Source organism: Chaetura pelagica, unplaced genomic scaffold, assembly GCF_000747805.2.
Source record: "Chaetura pelagica isolate M959 unplaced genomic scaffold, ChaPel_1.0 scaffold21, whole genome shotgun sequence".
Lineage (NCBI taxonomy): Eukaryota > Metazoa > Chordata > Aves > Apodiformes > Apodidae > Chaetura > Chaetura pelagica.
Window position 1 is genome coordinate 564,681 of NW_009952251.1, and position 23,983 is coordinate 588,663.

Consider the following 23,983-nt stretch of genomic DNA (forward strand, 5'->3'; position numbering starts at 1 on the left):
TTGCCAATTGGAGTGGCCACAGCTGTGCACACCTCCCTCCCAGGTGCAGGTAATGGGGCTCAGATCGGCCCTTGCACCTGGCTCAATTGCTAGGTACATACTTGCTTCCTACCCCTGCAGGGCTGCAGGGTGCCAGGGAGGGGAGTGGGACAAAGGTTGCTGTACTATACATTTGTTGTCTGGTAAATAAACAGATACTGTGTTACCCACTTACATTTTCAGAAGACAAATGTATCTAAAAGAAATAAAGCCAAACTGCTGGCTTTTGAAGGTCACAGCAAAGAAAATGCCCTGTATTTCCTCAAGAAAGTAACAAACGTGCTACTAAACCGTGTGAGAGATCTCCTCCACTGTGCAAAGAGGTTGACAACAAGCCAGTGAGTCAGTAAGACTGTGAGCAGACTTGTGGAAGAGTTTTATAGGAAGAATGAAGGCCCACGCTGGGGAAAAGATCAAAGTAACTTGTCACTGAAAGGCAAACTTGCAAATGGAGGGATATGGCTAATGGGGACCAGTAGCAGCTAGAGACAGTGGAAAAAAGGATGTGGGAAACTGAGTATTCAGCTGCTTTTTGCTGTTTGAGAATTTATTACTTATATGCATTTTCATGTCACTTTTCAGGGATATTTTCTCATATTCAGAGGTCACTGAAGAAGAAAGACTCATTTGAAGATTTAACAAGTATCCACATGCATAGAAGTAACTCTAGATTGCTTGGAAGAATCATTGGAGAGCTAGGGAAAAAGAGGAAATTGCACACTTAGTCCAAGATCCAGATTTGTAGATATTTTTTAACTACTGCTGTTTATTTTCTGCATTTTAATCCTCATTAATGTTAATTCACACGGTGAAAGAAGACCTGTAACTATGAGCTCTGTATCTCTGACTAACTTGGACTTTTGAGTTTTTTATTGCCTATGAATTCAGTCTCCTTAAACACATTGCATGATTTATAAGCAGTTGCCTATTTTATTCTGTGTGTACATCAGGCTTTTTGCAATGCATGTAACCTATTGAAACTATTGTCTTGTGGGTGCCAAAACAGGAAGAAATTGATCTGTGTCTTCAACAAGACTCAGACCAGCAGAACAGGAAGTTCCCAAGATCCTCCAAAGCAACACTGATGAAAGACATCATCCTACTAAAGAAAAATAGTACATATTTTTATATTTTAAAACCTTAAAAAATGTTTTCAGTTTTCCAGTGAAAGAAAAAGAGTTAGCATGTTATACCAGCTCCTTTGTCTGCTTTCACATTATATTTTTACAGTATCTCCCCTAAATTTCTAGTTACAAAAATGTCCCTTAAAATGTTGCACATTCTTACTTAAAAGTGTTTAATCAAAAGAATTCTCATACGTAACTTGAATTTGCTTCTTTTTTAGTTTGCAAGTTCTCTGTAGACAAATCTGTTTCCTCTGAGTGTTACTGATAATTCTAATAGGCAATTTGATATTAAAATAATGCAATATAACTTTGGGCAGGTAACACTTGAGGCTTTGATGAAATACTTTCACTGCTGGCTGGCTGAATGCAAATACATTTATTTGTTCATTCCAAGTTTCTTTCCTTGTGCGTGTGACAATATTTGGTTGTTTTTTGGTTTTTCAAATGCCCAAAGAAAAACTAATTTGCTGGATATTAACCAGCTTGAAGAAATAGGTCCAAGTAGCAAAACATGTAAATGAAATCTTAAAATGGTTACTGAGACTTAACAAAATAAAGCCTAAACATAGTTCCATTGGGTGAAATCCTGATCTTAGGGAAGCACACTAAGAATGGTAAGAGGGCTATCACCTTCAATGGCACTGAATTTGGGCTTAGAGTCAAGTATGCAACAAACCATTCAAATGTTCAAGAGAGCAGGGAACACTAAAGCAGGATGAGCACAGGAACACTGTTTAGTGATCTCAGCAACACCCTCTCTCGGTTGCCTCTGCCTGCAACCACCGCCTACAAGAGTGCTCTGTTATCGTGTGAGAGGGAGATAAGCATTGTTACAACATATCTGCTCACTCCTGTTGTTAATTATCTAAATTATGTTAATATATCTAAAAGCCCCATTGTGCACAGCTTTGTATTAACACTCATAGTCTTCACCCACTGTCCCTACAACTACTAAAACCAGCAACTGATAAAGAGCATGTTAAGGGCTGGATGCCTCAGCCAAGTAGGATTGGTATTGCAGTAGACAAGATGTTACCTGTTCCCATGTGCTAGAAAATGTAAGACCAGACAGATTGTATCAACAGGGCTCTTTGGGAAGAGGCTAGTGTTTCCACTTGAGACACATCCTGCCTATAACAACAGGATGCCCTACTAAAGGGTTGCTGGAAGCTTTCTTCCTCTCTTCAGAAAGCAACAGCAATGGTGAAATACCAATATGGGCCAAGCTGATGTCTAGCTTAAACAAATTTGCAAACTTGTCTGCTTCAGCCAGCTTCTTTATTAACAGGCTGTAGCAACATTTGGCCTTTGAGGAAACAGGCAGGAAAGGATTAGTATATGAAGGTAAGACTGAGAAAACAGATAAATCTGTAGCATAAGTCACACTGCAGAGAACATTCGGAAATTGCTGATGGAAAGGAGAAAATCTGTGTTATTAACTGTGCTGAAATAAAAAGGGGGATGCAATTAATGTAAATTTGCAAGTGATAAAGTTCCTAAAGGAACACCTACCTTGGGCAATTTCCTTGCATGTTTTCTTACATGAATACATATGACTATATATGTGTATACAGGCTTCACAAGTATTTTTAATACTCTGGAAATTTTAGATACATTCCATCAAATACTAAGTACTAGTAACCAAGGAAAAATATTTTTCTCATATTTTACATGCTGGAGGTAAAATAATATTCTATTCTATACTAAACATTACATTCTTATTAACCGTTCTATACTAATATATAAGTTAATCAATAATGGAAAGGCCCTTCCAAAGCAATCAAGTTCCTTTGCATGTTCAAAGCATCTTTTCCTTTAAATATGAATTCAGTAGTTTGAAAAAATTATGTAAATATCAAGAATTGAGAAGTCTGATAGTTAAGAACTTGTTCCTTCCTTTAGTCTAAGAAAAATTATTTGATGGAAAACACATCACCAAAACCCATTGACTCAAGCTAATTCTCAGGTAAAAAATAAGTGTTGCTGAAAAAGGAGCCATTACTGATTTATATATATATATATATATATATATATAAAATATACTGATTATATAGCACTAAGAAGAGAGGACAGGACAGGATGGTCATGAAAGCCAGTGTAAGATTAATGAAGAAATGCTGCTTTTTATCAGCTGGGCCAACATCTACTGCACAGGAGCTGGAAAACACCAATAGAAAAGGAACATCATTCTCTAACAATAATTAACAGTGACTGGTGAAGTCAGTAAACACAAAAAGCTGTTGAGTTGTTAAAATACAACATCTGAGACACTTTAAAGAGTCTGACATGTCATAATTTACCTTCAATAGTTCAGCAAAGCTGTAAGGTGGATGGTAGTTTCTATCATTTACAAGCTGGTGAAGTTACTTGGTTGATGAGATCAGAAAAGGATCTGCATACATGTTCAGCTGTAGAGAAGAACTCCTGTTGCAAAGCAGACTGTTGAGCTGAAAAGCAAAAGAGATTTTAAATCTTTCAGAGCATTTGGATGCTGCCAGAGCCCTGAAAACCTCTATAAATCTCTAATTTAAGATAACTCTGTAGAAACAGCAGCTTTTTCTCTTATTCTCCTTTTTACATCCTCATTATCAGAAGTGAGGCATTCTGAGTGTTGAACAAAGCTCTGTGTAAGACCATTGATTACAAACGGATTTTGTGAATCTGTAAGTCTGCCTGGAACCAGAGTCACAGTGTCACAGAAGTGGCAACAGAAAAGACCTCCAGTGTCTTAAACAGTTTAAGTTAGCTCCTTAATTGACTGCTGAGACCAATTTCCTATTATGTGCTTGGACTCATCCTCTTTCAAATTAGTCTGTTAGGGGCTATATTCCACCTTATAGGAATATTTTCTTCCTTACAGTACAGAGTCAGAGCACTTCTACAGTGGCAGAGGCATGATTCTGAGTTTCCTCTAAGGGTTGAATGATTATGAACAACATCACAGAGTAAACTGGACAAATGAGAGAAGACAGCGTCAAGATAACTAGGAGAACTTATACCTGGTTGGGCTTGGAGCGACAATGCATCCTTCAGTTTTATCACTAGCTGCTGCAGTTCCAGTTCCAGTTCCTCACTGACATCTGTCTCCTCAGGTGGCATCTGCACTGCAGTGGGAGTAAGAACTGTATTCCTCATGGTGCCGCTGAGGGAGCTTTCTGTCAGTTCAGATAAATATGTTTGAGTCCCTTTTGCTATTTTATACTGTCTCATAAAAGGTGCGTCACTTTGCAAAGCCACTGACATCTGTGTGCCTTCTGAAAACACGAAGTCCTCTGCAGTGGGAATCTCAAGAGTCTGTAAAAGCTCCGTTCTATTGGCAGAGTTGGGGTGATTCAAAGATCTCCAGTCTGCACATGTTCTGGAAGCAGGCCTTATCTGGGCAGGATTTAATACACCTTGCATTCTCCTTTCCAGCATGACATAAGGATTTCTTGGCATCATATTCTGACATTCTGATGACTGTAACATTGTCTGTAATAGTCAAAACACAGAAACTATATTGTAAAAATACGTGATAATTTGGTTTGCTGGTAGTCCTAAAACAGGTAAAAAAATAATTTAGGGTCATAATAATTTTTTAATTTAATTTCTGGTGAAGTAAACTGATTTTTTCACAAACAAAATATTTTCCTGCAATAAAATAAAACTTTATATTTGAGTTTGGACAAATCTATGTTTTTTCCACAATTACAATCTGAAGACATTATACACTTTAATGTGATTTAAAAGTGAGAATAATAATGTTCCAGGAGTAAATTTGCAGCAGATTGTTCTAAAATATTTAAATTAAGGGGAAAAAAAATGTGTATATGAAACACATATCAAACACCTCACAACTGTTAACATTTGAAATTCCAAAACTAGATCAGTTGTCAGTGCTACAACTGTACTTGTCATTTTCTACACAGAACTATAATGGCAAATCCACCGCATGAACGTGGAGTCTGATGTAACTGAGGAGCACTGAGCTGACCATCCAGGCACTGGACACTTACTTGCATGTGTGCAGCCAGTACTGCATGTTGTGGGCAGGCTGGCATCACAGCACACACACAGGATGGCATGACATGCCAGGTCATACTGGACTCCATGTGCATGTGATACACAGCTGATCAAGCGTGCACTGCTGATATGTCTGGATTTCCTCTATGTTTGACCAGCCCTGAAAAGCATTCTAAAACCAGCATCTCAGAAAATGCTACCAGAATGCTGTAGATGGCAAATATGTATGCATTCCTTGTGAAACAGGGCCTTTTTAGAACTTCAGAGATGCTAAATGAACAAGAATCAATACAATTGAAAATAAATAAATTATTTTCTGTAAAAGGTCTATATTTCATCCCAGTACAAGACAGCACTAGGAATAACAAAAGACGTGATTTATTCAATGCAAACATAAGATTATTTACACAAAAGACTGCAATTAATTATCTAACACTTCTATTGGACCATTTTCTCACTCTTATTGCAATACCCTCTCATTATTCTCATTGCAGTAGTATCTAAACATCCCAGACACGGGTATCTGTTCTAGATGCTAAATACATACAGAATGACAAGAAAATCACTGTTGCAAAGAGCCCATCTTCTCTGAAGACAAGAACCTAATATGACTGAGCAGCCAAGCAGAAGATGCATTAAATAGTATCAAGAGTGTTGGTCTGCAGGAAAGGTAGTAGTCTGCAATAATTGCCTATAGCTGTGAAGATTCTTGGTATATTTATCATTATACCTTTATTTCTTCCTTCATTTGTTGCAGCTTCATTTGTAGGTTTTCATGGCTTGCTCTCAGGCTTTGGAGCTTTGCCTCTATTTTGCAGCTTTTATCTTCCTGGCAGTTGTAAAGAAATTGCATTTTGTCCTTCCATGTGTTGAACTGCTTCTTCATATACCTGCCAAGGATACAGGAGAATGGGAATTTTGCTATATCACATAAACATGGAATTTCTCTAAGAAGCTGGGGTAGAAATACATTTTTGTGTTCCATATAGCTGAGGTGGAGACAGGCAGAAAAGCTTGTTAACATTACAGAAATAAACTAACTGCTTCATACCACACATTCATACCACACAAGTTCATCTGATTCACTTTCATTTGGGTATGCATTGGCTAACAGGCAACAGCCCCATCAGTTTCACTGGAATTATGAAAGATTCATCTGAATTGGTCAGCAAGTCAGACAGTTTAAAATTAGTATTACAGTGGTCCCTTATAGCAGGGGTTATAAGGGACCTTTAGAGGTCTATTTAATGGGTTTTTACTGCAAAATGCTGACTGCCTTCAACTAACTCAGAGCCCAGTTCTGTGAACAGACGCATAAATGCTGGAACTTGATCCACAAATAAGAAAAGCTTTCCATGAGTACTGTGATTCATTCACCCAGTTATATGATAAGCTCTGGGTTGGAGGGTGATGCAGTACTTCAGAAGCAGGCTTCCCAGATATCCTGTCAACTATTGATAATCCAAATGAAAGCTTAAGAAAGATCTTTGCCATATCTCTTTATTTTCCCATGTGAGACTGAAGTGAGGGACACAGACTTACAATGAAACTGCAATTGTTTTGCTTTAGTCTTGGAGTGTCCTTGTGTCAATTTGGAACAGCAATTGTACATTGACTTACTAGAATTAAACAAAACAGGAACAGACAGAACAGAACATACTGAAGGAAAAAAAGAGGGCAGATTAATGATGAAATTCTAGACCTCACTCTAATTACTTTAGTTTCAGTGGTCACACACATGATTAAATCTACAGCACATGCAACTGTAACTACAAAAATGAAGGAGAGGAAAGCAAAAGTGAAAGAAAAAGGTAAGCATGGTTGCCCATACACCAACAGCCCTCAAACAAAAACAACCAAAAAAACACTCAATAAATTTGTATTATAGGAATTAATATTTTATAACGTTTGTATATCCAAAGTGTCTATCACTTCTGTGATAAGCTCAGTCATGGAATTATTATGAATAGTTACTGTAATAAGCCTGTAAATTCTATTCTGTTTACAGCATATTTTTAAGAAAAACATCCTACTTTGATTTAAAAACTTAATGGAAATTATGAAATTTGTTTTCATTAAGCTTTATTCAGATAATTTTTTTTTAAAGTATGCTATTTTAATATTTTTATGAGTGAACATTTTTTCCTTTAAAAATGTCTTTTAGAAATGTAAACTAACAATTGCAGAAATGCTGATGAAAGCAAACCTAAATGTTTTGTTTTGCTAGATATTATTTTTCCACTGATCTCTCTTGCTGAGTTTTTATCACTCATAGAATCATAGAACCCAAGAATGGTTAAGGTTGGAAGGGACCTTAAAGATCAGTCAAGCTTCTCATCTACTACCAGCCTCAAGTCTTTTTCCTTGGTAGTGCTCTCTAGCCATTCTCCCCCTGCCTGTATTGGTGCCTGGGGTTGCACCAGCCAAGGTGCAGGATCTTGCACATGGCCTTGTTGAATTTGCCAACATGAGGCTGGCACTGGCCCACCACTCCAGCCTGTCTAAGTCCCTCTGGATGGTGTCCCTTCCCTCTAGGGTGTCTACTCCACACAGCTTGGTATCATCAGCAAACTTGCTGAGGACACGCTCAATCCCACTATCTGTGTCTCCAACAAAGATGTTAAACAGCATTGGTCCCAATATTGACCCCTAAGGAATACCACTCATCACTTGCCTCCACCTGGACACTGAACCATTCATCCCCCTTAGACAGGATTGTTATTATTTTAAAATCTCTAAAGTATGGAAAAATCATTTGTCTTCTAGCTCTTCACTGCCCACCAGTCTTAAGTTACTGTACTCAGCATTTACCTACCTGCTCTCACTGTGAATGCTTTTCATGGATTCATGCATATTTATCACAGCTTCTTCAAAAGAGGCTATTTCCTATAATAAAATAAAGTATCTGTTTATAATTTTATCAGCAATAACATTTAATTTTCTAATTAAATTTTGCTATAAGAAGGCATGGCAATTTTGCTGTAAGAGGCCATGACAAATTTGGGATTCGGTCTGTTTTACGTATTTACTAGTTCACTTATTTTATGCAACTGATTGCATCAACTAAGCATATGAGAATTTGTTCTGATTTAGACGAGAACAAAAACCTCATTCCCTGGAATTTCTGCAAAAAGGAATATTCCAATTTGGGAATATCCAGGCCCTTTGGTTTGGGACAAGGAGATGGAGGGAAAGGCTGGATGTAGAAAAGAAAAACTCTTGGTCTTTGTATGGAAGTAGCAGTCTTTGGGCCATGCAGGGGACATTCACCCAGAAGGTAGGGAGGTGAACACTTTCCAGGTAAACTGCTTTAGAGGTATGGTATAAGCTGGGCTGGAATAAGGGCTGTAAAAAATTATGGGACTAAGAGATGGGTTCCCAGGACCTCCAAGCTTACGTAGTCTATTAAAAGCTATCATTGAACTTGCAGTCTGCATCTTTTTAAGCAATACTGAAATAATCCACATTACAATGTATTTGAATTCAATATAAAACTTCTCAGAATTCTCAGACCAGAAAGAAAAAGAACAAGAGAGCAATTCACGTAGCAGGATCCCACCACAGGGATGCAAGTCCCATCTTGCTGTCTTCTGAAATGACAAATGCCAGCCATCAAAATGATATGGTTATGCAATGTCTGCCCACAATCTCTCCTACAGACGTGCTCACTGGCACTATACTTGGAGCTGGGCAGCAGAATCCTAAAAGACGTGTCTTCCAAGGGGCTGCAAAGGATAGCAGCAGCCGAAGGAGTGACCTGACATGCATAGGGTAGTTCCAATTTACTACATCCCTTGGCTTCTGGGAAGAACAAGATGAGCGGATGACACATGAAGGTTTGAACACAACCTAGTGTTCCCTCTATTCCGAGTATATGCAGAGCTAGCCACCTCTCAAACAAATATAGAAAAAAAAAACTGCTATGTAATTTTTTTTTGGTCTATACTGTCCTACCCACTCCTTCTATGCAGGGAACCTGGAAATGGATTACTGGAGAGCTTTTATACATGAGCTATTTTTGTTGGAGTGCACACAACTCTGGATTTATCCTTAAGAAGGGCCCCTTTTGTCCTCTTGCTATTGCCATGGTGACAAAAATGGCCTGAGCCTAATAAGAATTAAGGCATCCTTCCTTGGCAATTGCTTGCAGTAGAAGGACATGATGGCATTTTTTACCTGGCAGAATAGAGAGAGGACTGCAGTCTTTGCTAGTCTTTAGTGTGCTACTCTAAGACAACTCAAAAAGAAAAAAGTAATAGAGCGACTATTATTACAAATGCTTCTGAAAGTTATGGAAGTCAAGGAGTTAGCCACTAATATTGGGAGAGTATCAAATTCAAGCTTCACAATGTTTTCAGTTTCCAGATTTTTTTTCCAGAAGTGAGCAATTTAACAGAAAGGTGAAGCTGCCCATTACATTTCACTTTCATTGGTAACTAGTTAACTGACAATTAGTTAACTTGGTCAGTCTTCTTCATAGCTTTAGCACTATTATAGCTTCATGTTTTACTCACCTGAGCTTTTGTCTTGCCTTGCTGTGGTCTCTTGTTGTTATTCTCACTCTTCGGCATTACAGTTCTGTTTTCGGATATGAATTTGGGTGATTCCTGGTCTGGTATGTCCACAGGGAAAGACAGGTTTTCAGGGCCAGGTAGTGGTGAAGCACTGAGTTCTGGGGTACTGTATATCAACAGAGAAATAATGAGTGGAGAAAGGATCAAGCCTTACTTCATTTTGGTACCCAGAAGGATCAAAATAAAGCTAATGCACTACAAGTAGACAGACAGCTGTGCTATTGACTAAGTAAGAAGTACAGTTTAGCTGGCATATTTTGGCTGAAAGAATTAAATTTCTTCTCAAAAATTTCACTCTAATCTCAACAACAGGTTCTTCTTTCAACCTATTTAGTATCAATGCAATTTGCTGCTTTTCTTTTTTGCTTCCTTTAGCCAAGATCTAAGTATCTTGGGAAATTCAACTACAAAAAGACAGCAAAGGGCCAGATATGCTGCTGTTCAGTCCATTCTATGCTACGAAAAGCCCCACAGTGACATCTGTAACAGCAACCCCAAATTCTCTCTCTCATAGCTACCCAAGTACTAGGTAAACAAAACCTCATAGAGTTACAGAGAAATTCTGATTGCTCACAGGATTAGATAACATTCAAAATGAAAAAAAAGATTTTTTGTTGCTGAATACAAGTGGGGAAATATTAGCAATGGAAAATGTTTTGCATTTCACCACATTCTAAACAAACATTGAAATAATAACCTCCGTGAGAATCACTGTAAGTATCATCTACTCATCTTGCTGTACATAAAAATTGGTTTCCAACAGCCATGTACTTACCTAGCAGCATAGCACAATCAAGTTTAACAAACAGATTTTTCTCCTGTGTGTAACGATTAATTAACTCTTTCAGAGAGGAGTGATTATTTTTTTCCTATTTCAGTTTCACCGAAGCCTCATTTGGAGAACACGTGAGATGCAAGAGAATTGCTAGGTCTTTATACAAGTAGGAAGGAATCTCACCCCTCATATGCTTGTAGTGCTTATCTCATACAACTCTCCTCAGTTTCTACAGCCAAATATCAACCAAAATCTCAGAGCAAGAAAATTATAACACAATCTCCAATGTTCATTAATAACCACTGTAATCAGTAGAAATACCGTAATGAATGTCCATGTTAACTAAAAGCACACACAAAAAAATTGAATTGAAAGAACTGGAACAGTGGGATCAGCTAGTCATTCTGAGTAAGCCCATAGGACTGCAATTCAGTGGGACTTCAGTAGAACGACTGTCAGGGAATGCACTGCAGGTCACATGTGGTGTACTTAAAAACCTGGGCAATTCTGACAGGTACTAAATATTTGCAATGCTTGGCCTTAGACTGAACATAAGGAAAGGCATGGAGGGAAAGATTTGTCCCCTTCCTTTAGCCATTTTGTATCTAAGATAAATAAAGGAAATTAGACCTTGGGCCTTAGTTCAACAAAGCACTTAAAACATAGTCCTGTGTATTTTTGTTGAAAAAGGAAAGGACTTCAGCATAAGCCTGATTTTAATGATATATTGAAATGCTTGGCTATGACATAAAGGAGTGAATGAAGACACAGGCATGCTGTATTTTATAAGACAACTGGTCATTAGGTTGTCAGCATAGTAATCATGGTTAAGCTACAGAACAATGAACAGAAATTTTCCATTTATGTTTTCCCTTTTTAATGGAAAAATAATGACTGTAATTACAAAATCACTTACTCAAAGGACATAATCAAGCAATATTGCACAGCCTGATATATTACTCAGAGATTATGAACTCATTGGAAATAGAAACTCACACAGTCTTTTTGTGAGTAGGGAAGTTCCTCTCCTCCATTATTTCCAAAGCCCTCCTTCTCTGAGCCTCCTTTTTCCTGCAGTGTTTTTGAAACAGGTTGTTCCTGATGGTGTGGAGAAAGTGCTTTGCATTCGCCTTTGCTGACATCTATTGGAATGAGGGATTAAGTAAGGAGTGAAGTAATAAAATAAGGAGTGAAGTAGACACAGTCCAAGGCAGAGGCATAAAAAAGCAAAGGTCCACCTGTCCACCTGAAGAGGTTAACAGCTGCTGTCTGAGCCCTAGAAGGGGAGCTGAGATGGATGATGACACAGAACCGCAGACAAAAGCAGCTCCAATTCTGTTTGGTAAGCAAAGCACTTTGCATGGGCCAAATTCAGGCAACCTGCAACTACTTAATGCAGGATTTTGGTGATTACAATGATTAAGCTTACAGTCACAACGGTAATTCTGCCTGACTTGTAATTAAGTTTACTCTTGATCAAGGAGAATAAGTACTTTTATACTTGTATGAAGTGGCAATTGATACAGCTTTCTGTGCCTCAAGTCCTCCTCTTGTACACTATAGTAAAAAACACTTTCATTTGTCACAGCAGTGTCAGGCTTGTCAGGTTCAGGTACAACAACTAAGTTCAGTAGCTGTGTTACAGGAGGACACAAACCAATTCTTCCATAGCAAATGACTGCTGCAGAACATGGGGGGAGCCCTAACAGACTGAACAGAAAAACAAAGACAACACAACATGCCTCCTACTCGTTTCTCAGCGTAGTAATTACATTACCACAAGGTGTCAGCACGGTAAGGAAAAACAGTGCTGATACTTTAAATCCCCAATTAGCAGCCCACTCCCTGATAGAGACAATGTGAAAACTTACCCAGCCAGGACAGCATCTGCTAAGAGCAGAAGGTATGGAAAAAGTGACTTAATAGTGATTCTTTTATGTCCCACATTACAAATATAGAAATGCAATTTGTCATAGTGAGTAGCCGATCTTTTAAATTTTGGTATAGATTTTGGCCACAGAAGTAATATTTACAGGGTTTGTGTTAGAGTAGGATTTCATAAGGAAAACCTCAGTTCCATGATCCAGTTGCCATGCAGCAACAGCGTGGGAAAACTCAATGTCAGTATATAAGTGAGAAAGGGGACTTCATTTTAAAACAAAATTGACTTAACTCCCTCATACTGACTCATAAGCACTAATATATGTGTCCAAATAGTCTTTCCAGCACTCACACACCAAAGTGTGTGAGTATACACATTGTATGACTATAAGGACTTGGAGGACAAGAGATGTCAGTTTTCCTTAAGCCTCCGTGGTTACTCTTAGGTTACTCTTAGTGTGACCATGTGCTGGTTTTTGGATGTCTTTAGCTTCTTTAGGAGCTGGCAGTGACTGTGATCTTTTTTCTGCTTATTTATTGTTTTATGCTTACAAGCCTAATTCTTTACCTTCCTGTCATCATCTCTTGTGACAGCATCTTCAACTGGCAGTTTAACCTTTGTTGTGGGCTACCTTTTGTTTTCCTGATTTGTTGTCCTGAGAAGCTGTGTGGGAGTGCTGTGATCTTGCTCACCAGCTAATCCAGGTTACATCATCTCCTGCCTTGTTATATCCCTCCTGCCCTTCCTTCTGGTGCTTCCACATCCACACACTCCCATTCACTCTCCATTCATACTGATTTTAATGTCTCTATGAGAAAACTCCACATGAAGGAATCAGTTGAAATTTGATTCTTCCGTTTTCTCAGAGATGGGGAATGAGAAAGAATACTTGGAGGAATGAACATCTATCTGTTATTTTTTAATGCAAGTACTGAGCATTCAGATATAGTTTCTTAGTGTGTCAGCAACAGGGTTTGGTTTTCTGAAAGAGAGCAATGAAGTGGCTACAATTTAATGTTCCTCCAGACAAAGAGTGACTGCAAAAGGAGTCTAACATTCTTTAGTTTTGGTGCAGACATTGGCTACCCAGATACCTTTCATGTTAAGTGCAGGGTTTCAGGAAAGAGACCATGAAGTGCAGCTCAGTAGGGAAACTTTCATGGGTGTTTTTTTCATTTACTGGAACAGAAGAAAATACTGTTCTATAGATCCACAAAAAAACCCCAAACAAACCCAAAAATCTGTCTGATGCTGTGTGCAAGATCTGGAATCTCCTCCTCATAGGAGAAGCTGATCTTCCATACACCAATTCCAAGTGTTGAACCTTGCACTAGTGTGATGAAAGCACAAGTTGCCCCTGTAATTGAACCCAAGTAGGTGAGCTTAATTTGGCCCATGCTGCCTCTTTGTGCTGTATCCCTAACTGTCAGAGACAAATGATCCAAGTAACTTACAATAAAGTGGAAAAGCTTTGAATAAAGAAAATTTAATGCAGGAATTTGTACAACTTTAGGATTAATTAATTTCTGAATGAGCCCACATTGTGACTGGGAGGAAGGAGCACTGGGACACACTGAAGGCCCTTTATACAGTTTTAAGGATGATCTGTAAATGGCAAACTTGCCATACAGCTCCTTGGGAAAAGAACTTGTACTATGACATTTCATGGCTCTATTCAGTTATTTCAGAACAAAACACTCCTTCTGAAGTTAGAAGCCTCCCTTTTTCCTTTCCCTGACTGTTCCTAGATTAGTAATGCTAATATGTCATGGTCATTATGGCTAATACAAGCATAATTTCATAATCAATGAAGTTCAAGAGTCTACTGCCTACCTGAGGAACCTGAAGGGGGAAAATAATCAGTACAAGGGGACCCTACCTGCACACAGTGTTCCACAACAGGATGTGACCTCTTATGTGGCTTCCTGAGACGGCCAGTGAAAAAGCACTCTTGGCAAAGGTCAAAATTGAGGCACTTCATACAGCGATACCTGTGAGGGAACACAGAAGGATTAAGATTAAGTTACTTGCCCACAAGTAAGAACTTGGTTTAAGTGAGCTTGATTACTAGAAATTTAGATCCCTGGGTTCTGAGATGCAGAGTATATTTGCTAGAATAATGACTTGCCTCAGCATTCTCTGAATGCAACAGTTATTTTGTCCAAATGACAGCAGCTATCCTCTAGAGACCACTAATGATTTTTATATTATTTATCTGCTGTATTTAAATTCAGTCCAAGGAAGAAACAGTTGGTCTAGCACCATTTTTGAGCACGCAGAAATGAGATACAGGTTTAATTTGCTTTACTATTGAACTGCCAGTTTACTGTCAGTAAGTCTCCATAATAATGTCTGTACTAGTGAACTCAGGAGAAGCAGGATGCAGGCTTGAGCACTAGCCTGCAATGGTGCTCTCTTTTCCTATCTTAGTTGTTAAATTCAATTATGTCCTAAGTTTGTTACTTAACACGGCAGTTAGAGCCTGCAAGGTACGCAAACAATGGTCAAGAACTATTTATGTGGATGCTATAGACTACAGTAATTCCTGACGCACCTGAGGCCTGTAATGGGGAAAATTTTGCAGATTCTACATCTAGCTTGGTGAGAAACCATTTTTGCAACTGATAACCTGTAGATTGTAGGGAGCCACAGGAGAACAGCTGGCTCTGATATCAGCCAAGACAGGAATTTTTCTTCTATAATTGCTGAATTCAGAACCTGGAAAAAAATACATCTCAATTTCAGTCATTTACTTGAAAAGAACTGGTGCCTCATCTACTGCTAGTTCCTAATAAAAGCTCTAATACTGGACTCTGCTAGCAAAGATTTTCCATTCATGTAAAGCATTACTGGGTTACAAAGTTTTGGAATAAATGCAAGAATCTTCAGTAGTATCTTAACAAGGATCTCTCCTATAGATACAAATTCTTCTGTATTGTGAGACTGAAGAACAGTCGCGTCCCTTAAGGTAGATACCAGTGGATGTCATATGGTGATAAGCTTGCAATTTTAACCAATCAGCAACAGCCAAAATAATTTTCCAGGACATCAAAATTTCACTCACCCCATGGAAACAGCTGTGAATAGCAATTTCCACACAAGACAGAGTGCAGCTTTCTCCCACAACGGCTGGGATCTGCATAAAGATGAAACGCTCAGAAACACCTCAGTAAAAAAACAGATGTTCCCATCATGCTCTGCTGAGATGGTGACAGCACACAGATGGTGAAGCGTCTATGGAAATGCCATTTTACTTACTGTTCTGGAGAAAACCTGTTCATATTCATACAATCAGTGTGCAATTTCATATTTCAGTATGTGTCAGAATGATTTGCACCCAGCTCACTAACTGAAATGGATTAACATACTACGTTGCCACACTAGAATACTAAAGGATACTGAGTTTGGACCTCAGGGGTCATTTTCAGATCACATTTTCAGTGCCAGTTCAGCTGTCAACACCTGCATGGTATAGCATTTTTCTGCAACTGCAAGCTATTTAGTGAATATAGAAATGTGAAGTTTGGAGTCACTTTAGAAACTGCTGTATCCAGCTGTTCCCAGGACCTGTAAGATCAGGGAAAATGCATGCACAGAGGCACCGATAAGAGTACTCTGACTGCCAAAATCTACAGAATTTGATTATTTTTGCCTACTTTGCATGGTAGCTCCCCATATCCACAGACTGACTTAGTGACTTCAGTCCCCTAATGTCATCAAACATAATACATATCAACCATGTATTTTTTTCTCTTAGATTAGGATCCTACAAGATCTGTTGTGTAACAGCACTGCAGCGGCATTACCTGATTTAAGTCTGTTAGTAGGCTTCTCAGGGCACTACGGGTAATCAAGGCCACATTCCCATCAGGGACAGCATAAAACTGGAAGAAAGCTGAAAACAACCAAAGGAAAAGAAACTGGAATCCTGGCAGAGCCTGAAGTGTCTTCTATCTATTTATTCTCAAACTACCTACATGATAATTGCAGCCTACAAAATAAACCCATCAAGAAAGCTCCCCTTTATTGTCTATTTAACAGTTACTCAGTGACTGCTGTGACAATACTTTCTTCCTACAGGAACGTGAAAGAGAAGAAAAGCACTGAAATTACGGCAATTTCTTATTCCTCGCAGTTAAAACAGGTAAGACTGAAGGGAACAACACACTCATTTTCATGGCTGTAAGAAAAATATTTAAATACATTTATACAAGCTATGCACTATTTAAATTGTGACTTTTAAATTCCAAATTATAATTTGGAAACAAATACACAGTATGCAGTGGAAGAGTATGAGGCCAATACGCCACTTGTAGTTCATTTGTTCTCCATTTTCAGCATTCAGACAGAAATCTTTGTGCTGCACATTGCACTAGGCCACCTTTATCTGTTATACTTAGTTCTGTAATCACTTTTGTCTAATGTTAAGAGGTCTCTAAAAGCTTCCTGGATCAAATACATAAAATTTCTTTCTAATCCGATGAGATTTAAACCCAAGGTTTTTCTGTTCTTTTCTGCTAGGCAAATAGAACTTGGCCTTCGTTTTTAAGCTCCACTTATCTTAAACTACTATGACTTGTTCTAAGACTATGCAAAGGTGGCTACAGACATTGATAGAAAAGTATTATTCTGCATCAGCCTTTCTCTAGAACCAACCATACATTTTGCATGGCAGAACTGTGTTCTCTTTTAAAGTAAAAGAAAATTACAATGGAGATTTTTCTCAATGTTCAGTACTTTGGGCAGTGTATAAAATCACACATTTCCTACCTCTGTATTTAGCCAGTAGGGCGTCTCCTGAAAGGGCAATTAGGGCAGCTGCAGCAGATTTAGTTTTGATATAACCTGTTCCAGATCTAGGAAGACAAAACAAGTTACACTACATTCACTGAGAATGTAAAAACTGAAACCTTTAAAGGAAAAAATACTGCTTTGTTGGAAGACAACTTCAGAACTTGTACCTTCTATATGTACATAACTAATGTTGCATTTTAGTGATATTTTATGTATAGGACCTTTTGTTGCTGTACACAGTTAATTCTCAAAGATACCACAAAATCATAAAACAAAAAGACAGCATCTCCTTTAGAGACCTGATTCCAAGCAAAATATAATTTTACATGTACAGTGCATGTTCTGAAAAAAATTCTACTCCTCATTTGTGGAAAACCTTCCCAAATAGGAACAAGAGAAAGCAGGATTACAATGTGTTTTGTTTTTACTATATCATCAGGCAGTCTCACTGTGGCCCTAGCTCTGCACTGAGCTTCTCTTGGACTGCTTCCCTTGAGTTTCACAGCAACTCAATTTAATCAAAAGGATATAGTTTTGACCATTGGATCATAGAGAATCTAGCTCAATTTAGAACCCAATTTTGTGACATAGGCATCTAATGAAAAACATTTATTTGTGAAGACAAAGCAGATACAAATTGGAAATCATAAATCAGGAAATCCTCAAAGTCTGTATTTAAGATGCCACTTTTGCAAAGCAGTATTGTACTTCAGAATATCATTACATAAAATTGTCTTCAAGCATTTTTCAATAAACTATGTTTCTACAATGCATAGGGCATAAAGCATATAGTCTCTAAAGTATGAGCTGCATGGGAAATTTTTGGTCAAAAGTTTCTAGATTTCCGATTTACACACGTAGTTTTTCCAGAACTTTTATAGAAAGAAGGCCAAGATTAAAGCTAACACATATAATCGAAAACCCTTTTGGGGCCTTGTGCAAGCTTATTAAGTAGGCTGCCACAAAAACATGGAAAAGCTCTTATGTGCTCTTGGCATGAAACACATTCCAGTGCTGACAGTGGAGAACAGCATTGTACAGAGAAAACACAATTAGAAAAATATTTTAAGAAGCCTTTCTTATCCTATATTACTTGCAAGAAACTTGTGAAATTTATTTTAAAAGAAACTACAACAAGAAAAAATTACACACTACTAAGAGAAGAAAAATATACCAAGATGGTTATGTTAAGAAGATTCTTCTAAATTATTTCCTTACAGTGCACACAAATCACAAAATACGCTTGATGTTTCTAGCTTTGTTCCATAATACATCAGTTTATTCTTACCCTTGACTTTTTACAAGTACAAAAAAATCTGTAACATGGGACCTTAAGCAGTAATGATCACATTATTAATGACTAGTGAGTCAAGAAAGTCCTGCAGACCACTTACATCTCACTCACTTTCAGAAAAAACACTTTGCTCTGATGTAAAAGGGAATAAATGTCAGCTGTGGTGAATAAATTGTACAATGAACCTAGCCTTTGTTTTTTATATCAGATACAATCACAAACCAATCCTGTCTTTAGAGAATGAATTCATTATTCACAAACAATAAATGAAAAAAGTACATTGTGAGCTCCTCCCTTATTATTCCCAGAAACCATTTGCTATTCACAGGAGCTAGCTGGTCAGCTTAGTTATGAGTCAATAGTTTTGTTTTATAATTGCTTGACAAACTTTTTAAGCTAGAGAAAAATTAATAATGAAAAGTGACTGGTAAATTCTTGACCTGGGTATGGATACTGTAATTTAAAGTCAAAGATTAATTCTTTTTCAGGAGTGTATCAAAACACCTTGGCAGTCAAAGGAAGAGCTACTCTCTGTAATGCTGTTCACAGAAAAAGTTAGAGATCTGAATTTCCAGATAGTTTTGGAAACATTTGACCGCTGTTTCTCTGAAGAAGATTTGTGCTTCATATTCCTATAGCTGAACTACTCCTTGTGTACATACAAAGCAAAATACTATCAAAACAGGAGAGTTTCATACAGAAATGATGTAAGAGTGGTAGAAACAGTCTAGCAGCACTTCATGATGGCTTTACATTTGTGCTGCCTCTCACCTGTCATACATTGCAGCTAGCAGGCTCAGTGTGAATTTGGCAGCTCTTGGATCGATCTGGCCTGGTTTTTCTAATCTTGTCCTTTGGAATAGTATCATCAGCATTCCAGAGATCTGCTGCACTTTCAGAGAGACCTGCTTGATAGCACTTGATAGGATGTGCTGAATCAGAGAAACATCAATCAAATCCACTGTGGGAAAATTAAGAGATAAATTAATAAAGATCAACATCTCTGTATTAGAAGTACCTAGCTAACACAAGTCTGTAAAGTTAAGTATAAACCAGTATACATAAAAAGGAAATAATCTGGGAAAGGTCTTGCTGGGTTTGTGGTTGTAGCAAACAGATAAAACAACTCAACTAAAATTCACTTTGGGATGGATAGAAAGGGAATAAAATATCACCATTAACTCCATCCAAATTATAGAGGAAAACAGCATGATTAACCACATACAAATTATAGACCTAGCTTTCATTCTGTGTATAGATAGCATAAAACTAAACATTTAATGAGATTAATAACATACAGAATAAGATTAATAATTGCCAGTGATGTCTACATAACAGGGTTGTAGATTTTAACACAAATTTGTTTCTGCTATGCCTTTAGAATTTTACTAATATATTTCCACTGACATTCAAAAGGGGAAAAAAATCAACTTGTATATGAAGTACTATCTAGCTCTTAAATGTTCTTAATGCATGCTGAGATTCTCAGTGGAAAAGGAGATAGCAAAGCAGCATAATAACTCATGGTGACAGCAACAAGATTTTTTGTACAGATTCTTCTCCTTGTCAAAGCACAGGGTTTTCTTCAGCTACTAACACTGGCACAGACTTTGTACTGAGCGTAGTTTTAGGGCTGTTCTGTAGACAGAGCTCTGAACATCACTGAAAGCCTCTGCGAAAGAAAACAAACACACATTACAATAGAGTGGTTTTTTAAAAAAAAATTAATAATAAAGGAAAACAAATTACTTAATGAAAAACTAGAAAAAAATACAAAATTTGGACTTGATCAAAACCCACAATACTCTGAAGTAAAATTCTGAAAATCTGAAATAAAACTAAAACATTCTATTTTTTTTCCAATAGCCTTGTGCGGAAAATGGTAGTCTTATGACCAGTGACATGACAAGTGGTAAAAATAGTATTTAACATAAAAACCATACTTGCGTCTTTGGGAATCAAGTCTATTCACGGACTAGAAAAAAGGACATGCACTATGCATGCTTTCAGACATCACAATGAATAATACCTCTTCAGGCAAAACAGTTTCTTGATCAGAGATGCTTATCTACAAGGAACAGTTTGACAGACTACACAGAAGGATTAGTGGTTTAGATGCATATTATTTCAACCATTAAACAAGTTTCTGTCAAGATCAACATCTGGGACTCTCAGCAAAGATAAGCCATTTATCAGAGCAACTGGCTTTTGACATGTCTGCTTAGTAATCCCTCTCAAGCTGCTCAACTAAATCCTATACACTTACATTATTTCAGCTCATTCCTTTCACATCACTAAAGGATGTTTTCCTGAGTGGGAAATAAGGGCTTCTGAACATGACCTATACCTGGTACCTTACACACATACATAGAACTTCAAGACAAAAAAAAAAAACAAACAAACTTGTTCACAGTAAGTTTAGAAACTAGAAAGGGATTTATCAGTTATCCTCCTGTCCTCAGAGACTCTTTCTCCCTGTACTTCAAAGAGGAAGACTTACTGTTGATTAAGGTCAAATATGAGCAACAAATATGCATAACCAAGTGGAACTAGTTCATGAAACTCTCTAACTTGCAATGGTTTCCCACAATTGTACCAGACTAACATTAATAGTCAGCAAACTTCAGGTTCTGCTAGTTCACAGATGCTGCCTAAGATACAGAAATGAGCCAGTATCTGCTACATCACCTGCTTAGTCCTGCTCTTGTCATACTATGTTTTGTGATATTATTTGGACATGTAGTGTAGTATGTCATAAAATGTGAAAAATTAGTTTTGACTTCCACGCGTCATTGGTTCTCTTTCTTCAGTAAAGTGATCCAACGCTCTTTTGAAAATAACACAAAGACTCCCACAGTTTTCAGTAGGCTATGGATTAAGTTCCAAACACTTATTTTAAAATACAAATGTTAGAAACATACACATTATCCAACTCAACACCTTCCACGTACAAGATGACTTCTAAGTAGAAGTAATCTGTTTTAGTAGGCATCTGCTGCTCCTTCAAGTCCATCCTTAAAGACAAAATGGGGCCTTGAAGTAGGGCATTCTCTGCCTGTCACTAACTTGTACTTGCACAAAAGTAAAACAGCTGACAAAAAAAAAACAAAACAGCCCAAATTAAATAGAAACTATTTTAAGATTATTATTTATGAGAGGTTATTTGGGAGCACATAACAACTCTTTCATTTCTCATAGAGAAGGAGCTTCCCCTTTGGACAGAAAACCAGCATGTAAACATTCTGCAGCAGGTCAAATTTCACCTCAAGACTCATAAATGCCCTTTGTTGAGAAGCTGACAAAATTAATTCCAAACACCTGTGGAAAAGAGTGCATTGTTTCCTGACATCTCCAGCTGGTTACCTGCTAGTTCTGCATTTTGTGCTACTTGCTACATAGCAGATCTACTAAGATTTTGCTCTCAAATAGGGATTGTATGGCCATCCTTCATGCCTATCTTAGAATATGTGAAATCTTAATATATATTATAAATTACTGAACACGGCATCTGTGTGCCTGATCATTCCACGAGCCAAGGTGATAATGGCAGAGAAAGTGCCAGGATAGATCCAAAAATAAAGGTAGAATAGCACAGCTGAGTATTTTGTCATTTACGTGTTATAGCAGGAGATTCTGCAAGTGGCATGACTTCACTACAATTCATTAGTTTCTGTCCAAACAGACACTGAAATGTCTCTTGATAAAAGATGGGTAAAAAATGAGAAAATGAGAAAAATCCTTACCCTGCAAGTCTGGATCCATCTGAAGTGAACAGATGGCATTAGGCGTTCTATAACAAAACAAACCAAAGTGTAAAAACCACATTTTCTTGACAGAGACGTACCAAACCATTCAAATCAAACCTTTTAATCTGAACAATTTCCTGGATGCACTTCAGAGAAATTAAACAGACTTACATAAAACAACACAATAGTTTTGGTGCCGAGTGCTGAGAAACTCCAGAAAATTGCATGCTCTTACAGAGTAGAATAAAGTAGGAGTATCTCTAGTAACTGCAAAATTGGGTCAGGATGAACACACTATTGAAAATGCCAGTGTTTACATATAGGATTACTACACAGTCCATACTGTGTCATTTCAGGTCACAGAGGGAATACTTTTACACTAGACATTACCAAAGATTCATCAATTGTAACTGCTTTCAAACTTATTTTCTAACAGAACTAAACTTTTCAGGTGGGCTGACATTATTTCTTTTTTAGCTGAAAAGGAAGGAAAAAAGGAAGCACAATCATGAATTCACTTCTTGCACAACCCTGAAAACAATGGTAATTATGTCCCTAATAATAACGGAAACTGAATGTCTCTTCTCAGGATTTATTTCATTAATGCTCTAATCTACATTATGTTTTTAAACAAATTTAATGTGAATTCAGTATAGTAACTATCTTTCAGGTAATATTACAGTTGAAAAACAATAGGTATAAGAGATCTCAGTTACATGAGATTCCAAAGGCCACATATATGGATAATAGTGGGGGAAAAGAATAATTTTGCTCCAGTAAATAAAAATTAACTAGTTGGACACTATCTAAAACCTATATAATATTTTTTTTATTAAATCTGAACTTAATCAAGTGTTTTCTTTATTACATCTTTCTAGTGAGAGTCATTGATCATTTGTAATAAACATGACATGATACTAGCCAATTATGAAGGATAAATATTTGATGATCTATAATTACTGAGTGTACCAACATATGCTTCTCACCATTTTAAATGGTGACAGCTGCAACTTTGTGTTTCAGTCTCTAAATAATCTATACTAAAAATGATAGGATACAGATCTGCTTTAATAACTTCTTCATTGAAGACTACAATGCCACAGATTTTATTGAAGTCCTTCTTTGAAAGAAATACCACTGTTTCTTTTTCACTGTTCTTGATTTTTTTCCTTATTATGCTTTAGAGCTTGGACTCAACCCTAGCTTCTGTAAGGCTGCAGTTCTGCCCAAAATTGACATAGGTATGTAACTTTGCTTATACATTTATTCCTAAAACAGGTGCAGTAGTATATAGAATCATAGAATCATAGAATCCTAGGGGTTGGAAGGGACCTCGAAAGATCATCTAGTCCCACCCCCCCTGCCAGAGCAGGGTCACCTAGAGTACATCACACAGGAACGCATCCAGGTGGGTTTTGAATGTCTCCAGGGAAGGAGACTCCACAACCTCCCTGGGCAGCCTGTTCCAGTGCTCTGTCACTCTTACAGTAAATTTTTTTTTTCAGATATTCACCTTGAACCTCCTATGCTCCAATTTGCACCCATTACCCCTTGTCCTGTCACTGGTCATCACTGAGAAAAGCCTAACTCCATCTCCCTGACACTCACCCCTTACATATTTGTAAACATTGATGAGGTCACCCCTCAGTCTCCTTTTCTCCAAGCTAAAGAGACCCAGCTCCCTCAGCATTTCCTCATAAGGGAGAGGTTCCACTCCCTTAATCATCTTAGTAGCTCTGCGCTGGACTCT

At 37.6% G+C, this 23,983-nt stretch overlaps 2 protein-coding genes across 2 annotated transcripts in view; one reads left to right on the top strand and one right to left on the bottom strand.

The window, feature by feature from the left end:
* LOC104397415 overlaps window positions 1-764 on the top strand; it is a 5,002-nt gene extending 4,238 nt beyond the window's left edge. The window contains exon 2 of the mRNA XM_010007376.1: window positions 622-764. Coding sequence (XP_010005678.1) covers window positions 622-764 — 143 coding nt within the window. The remainder of the gene's footprint in view (window positions 1-621) is intronic.
* Window positions 765-3,509: 2,745 nt separating this feature from the next.
* On the bottom strand, window positions 3,510-22,249 carry DYTN (dystrotelin). The gene is made up of 14 exons (XM_010007322.1): window positions 22,231-22,249; window positions 20,085-20,159; window positions 19,259-19,448; window positions 17,170-17,255; window positions 16,206-16,294; window positions 15,464-15,535; window positions 14,954-15,117; window positions 14,279-14,390; window positions 11,514-11,659; window positions 9,683-9,848; window positions 7,984-8,054; window positions 5,899-6,058; window positions 4,166-4,637; window positions 3,510-3,613 (listed from the first exon to the last, which is right to left on the bottom strand). Exons 1-14 carry the CDS (start codon window positions 22,247-22,249, stop codon window positions 3,510-3,512), a joined length of 1,926 nt encoding a protein of 641 aa, XP_010005624.1.
* Window positions 22,250-23,983: the final 1,734 nt, after the last annotated feature.

Excerpts from the sequence above, each read along its gene's own strand:
- DYTN (XM_010007322.1), bottom strand. Across the intron at positions 19,449-20,084 it reads AGTACAAAGTCTGTGCCAGT|TGGATTTGATTGATGTTTCT; the intron begins GTTAGTAGCTGA and ends ATTTTCCCACAG. Across the intron at positions 15,118-15,463 it reads TTCACAGCTGTTTCCATGGG|GTTCTGAATTCAGCAATTAT; the intron begins GTGAGTGAAATT and ends ATTTTTTTCCAG.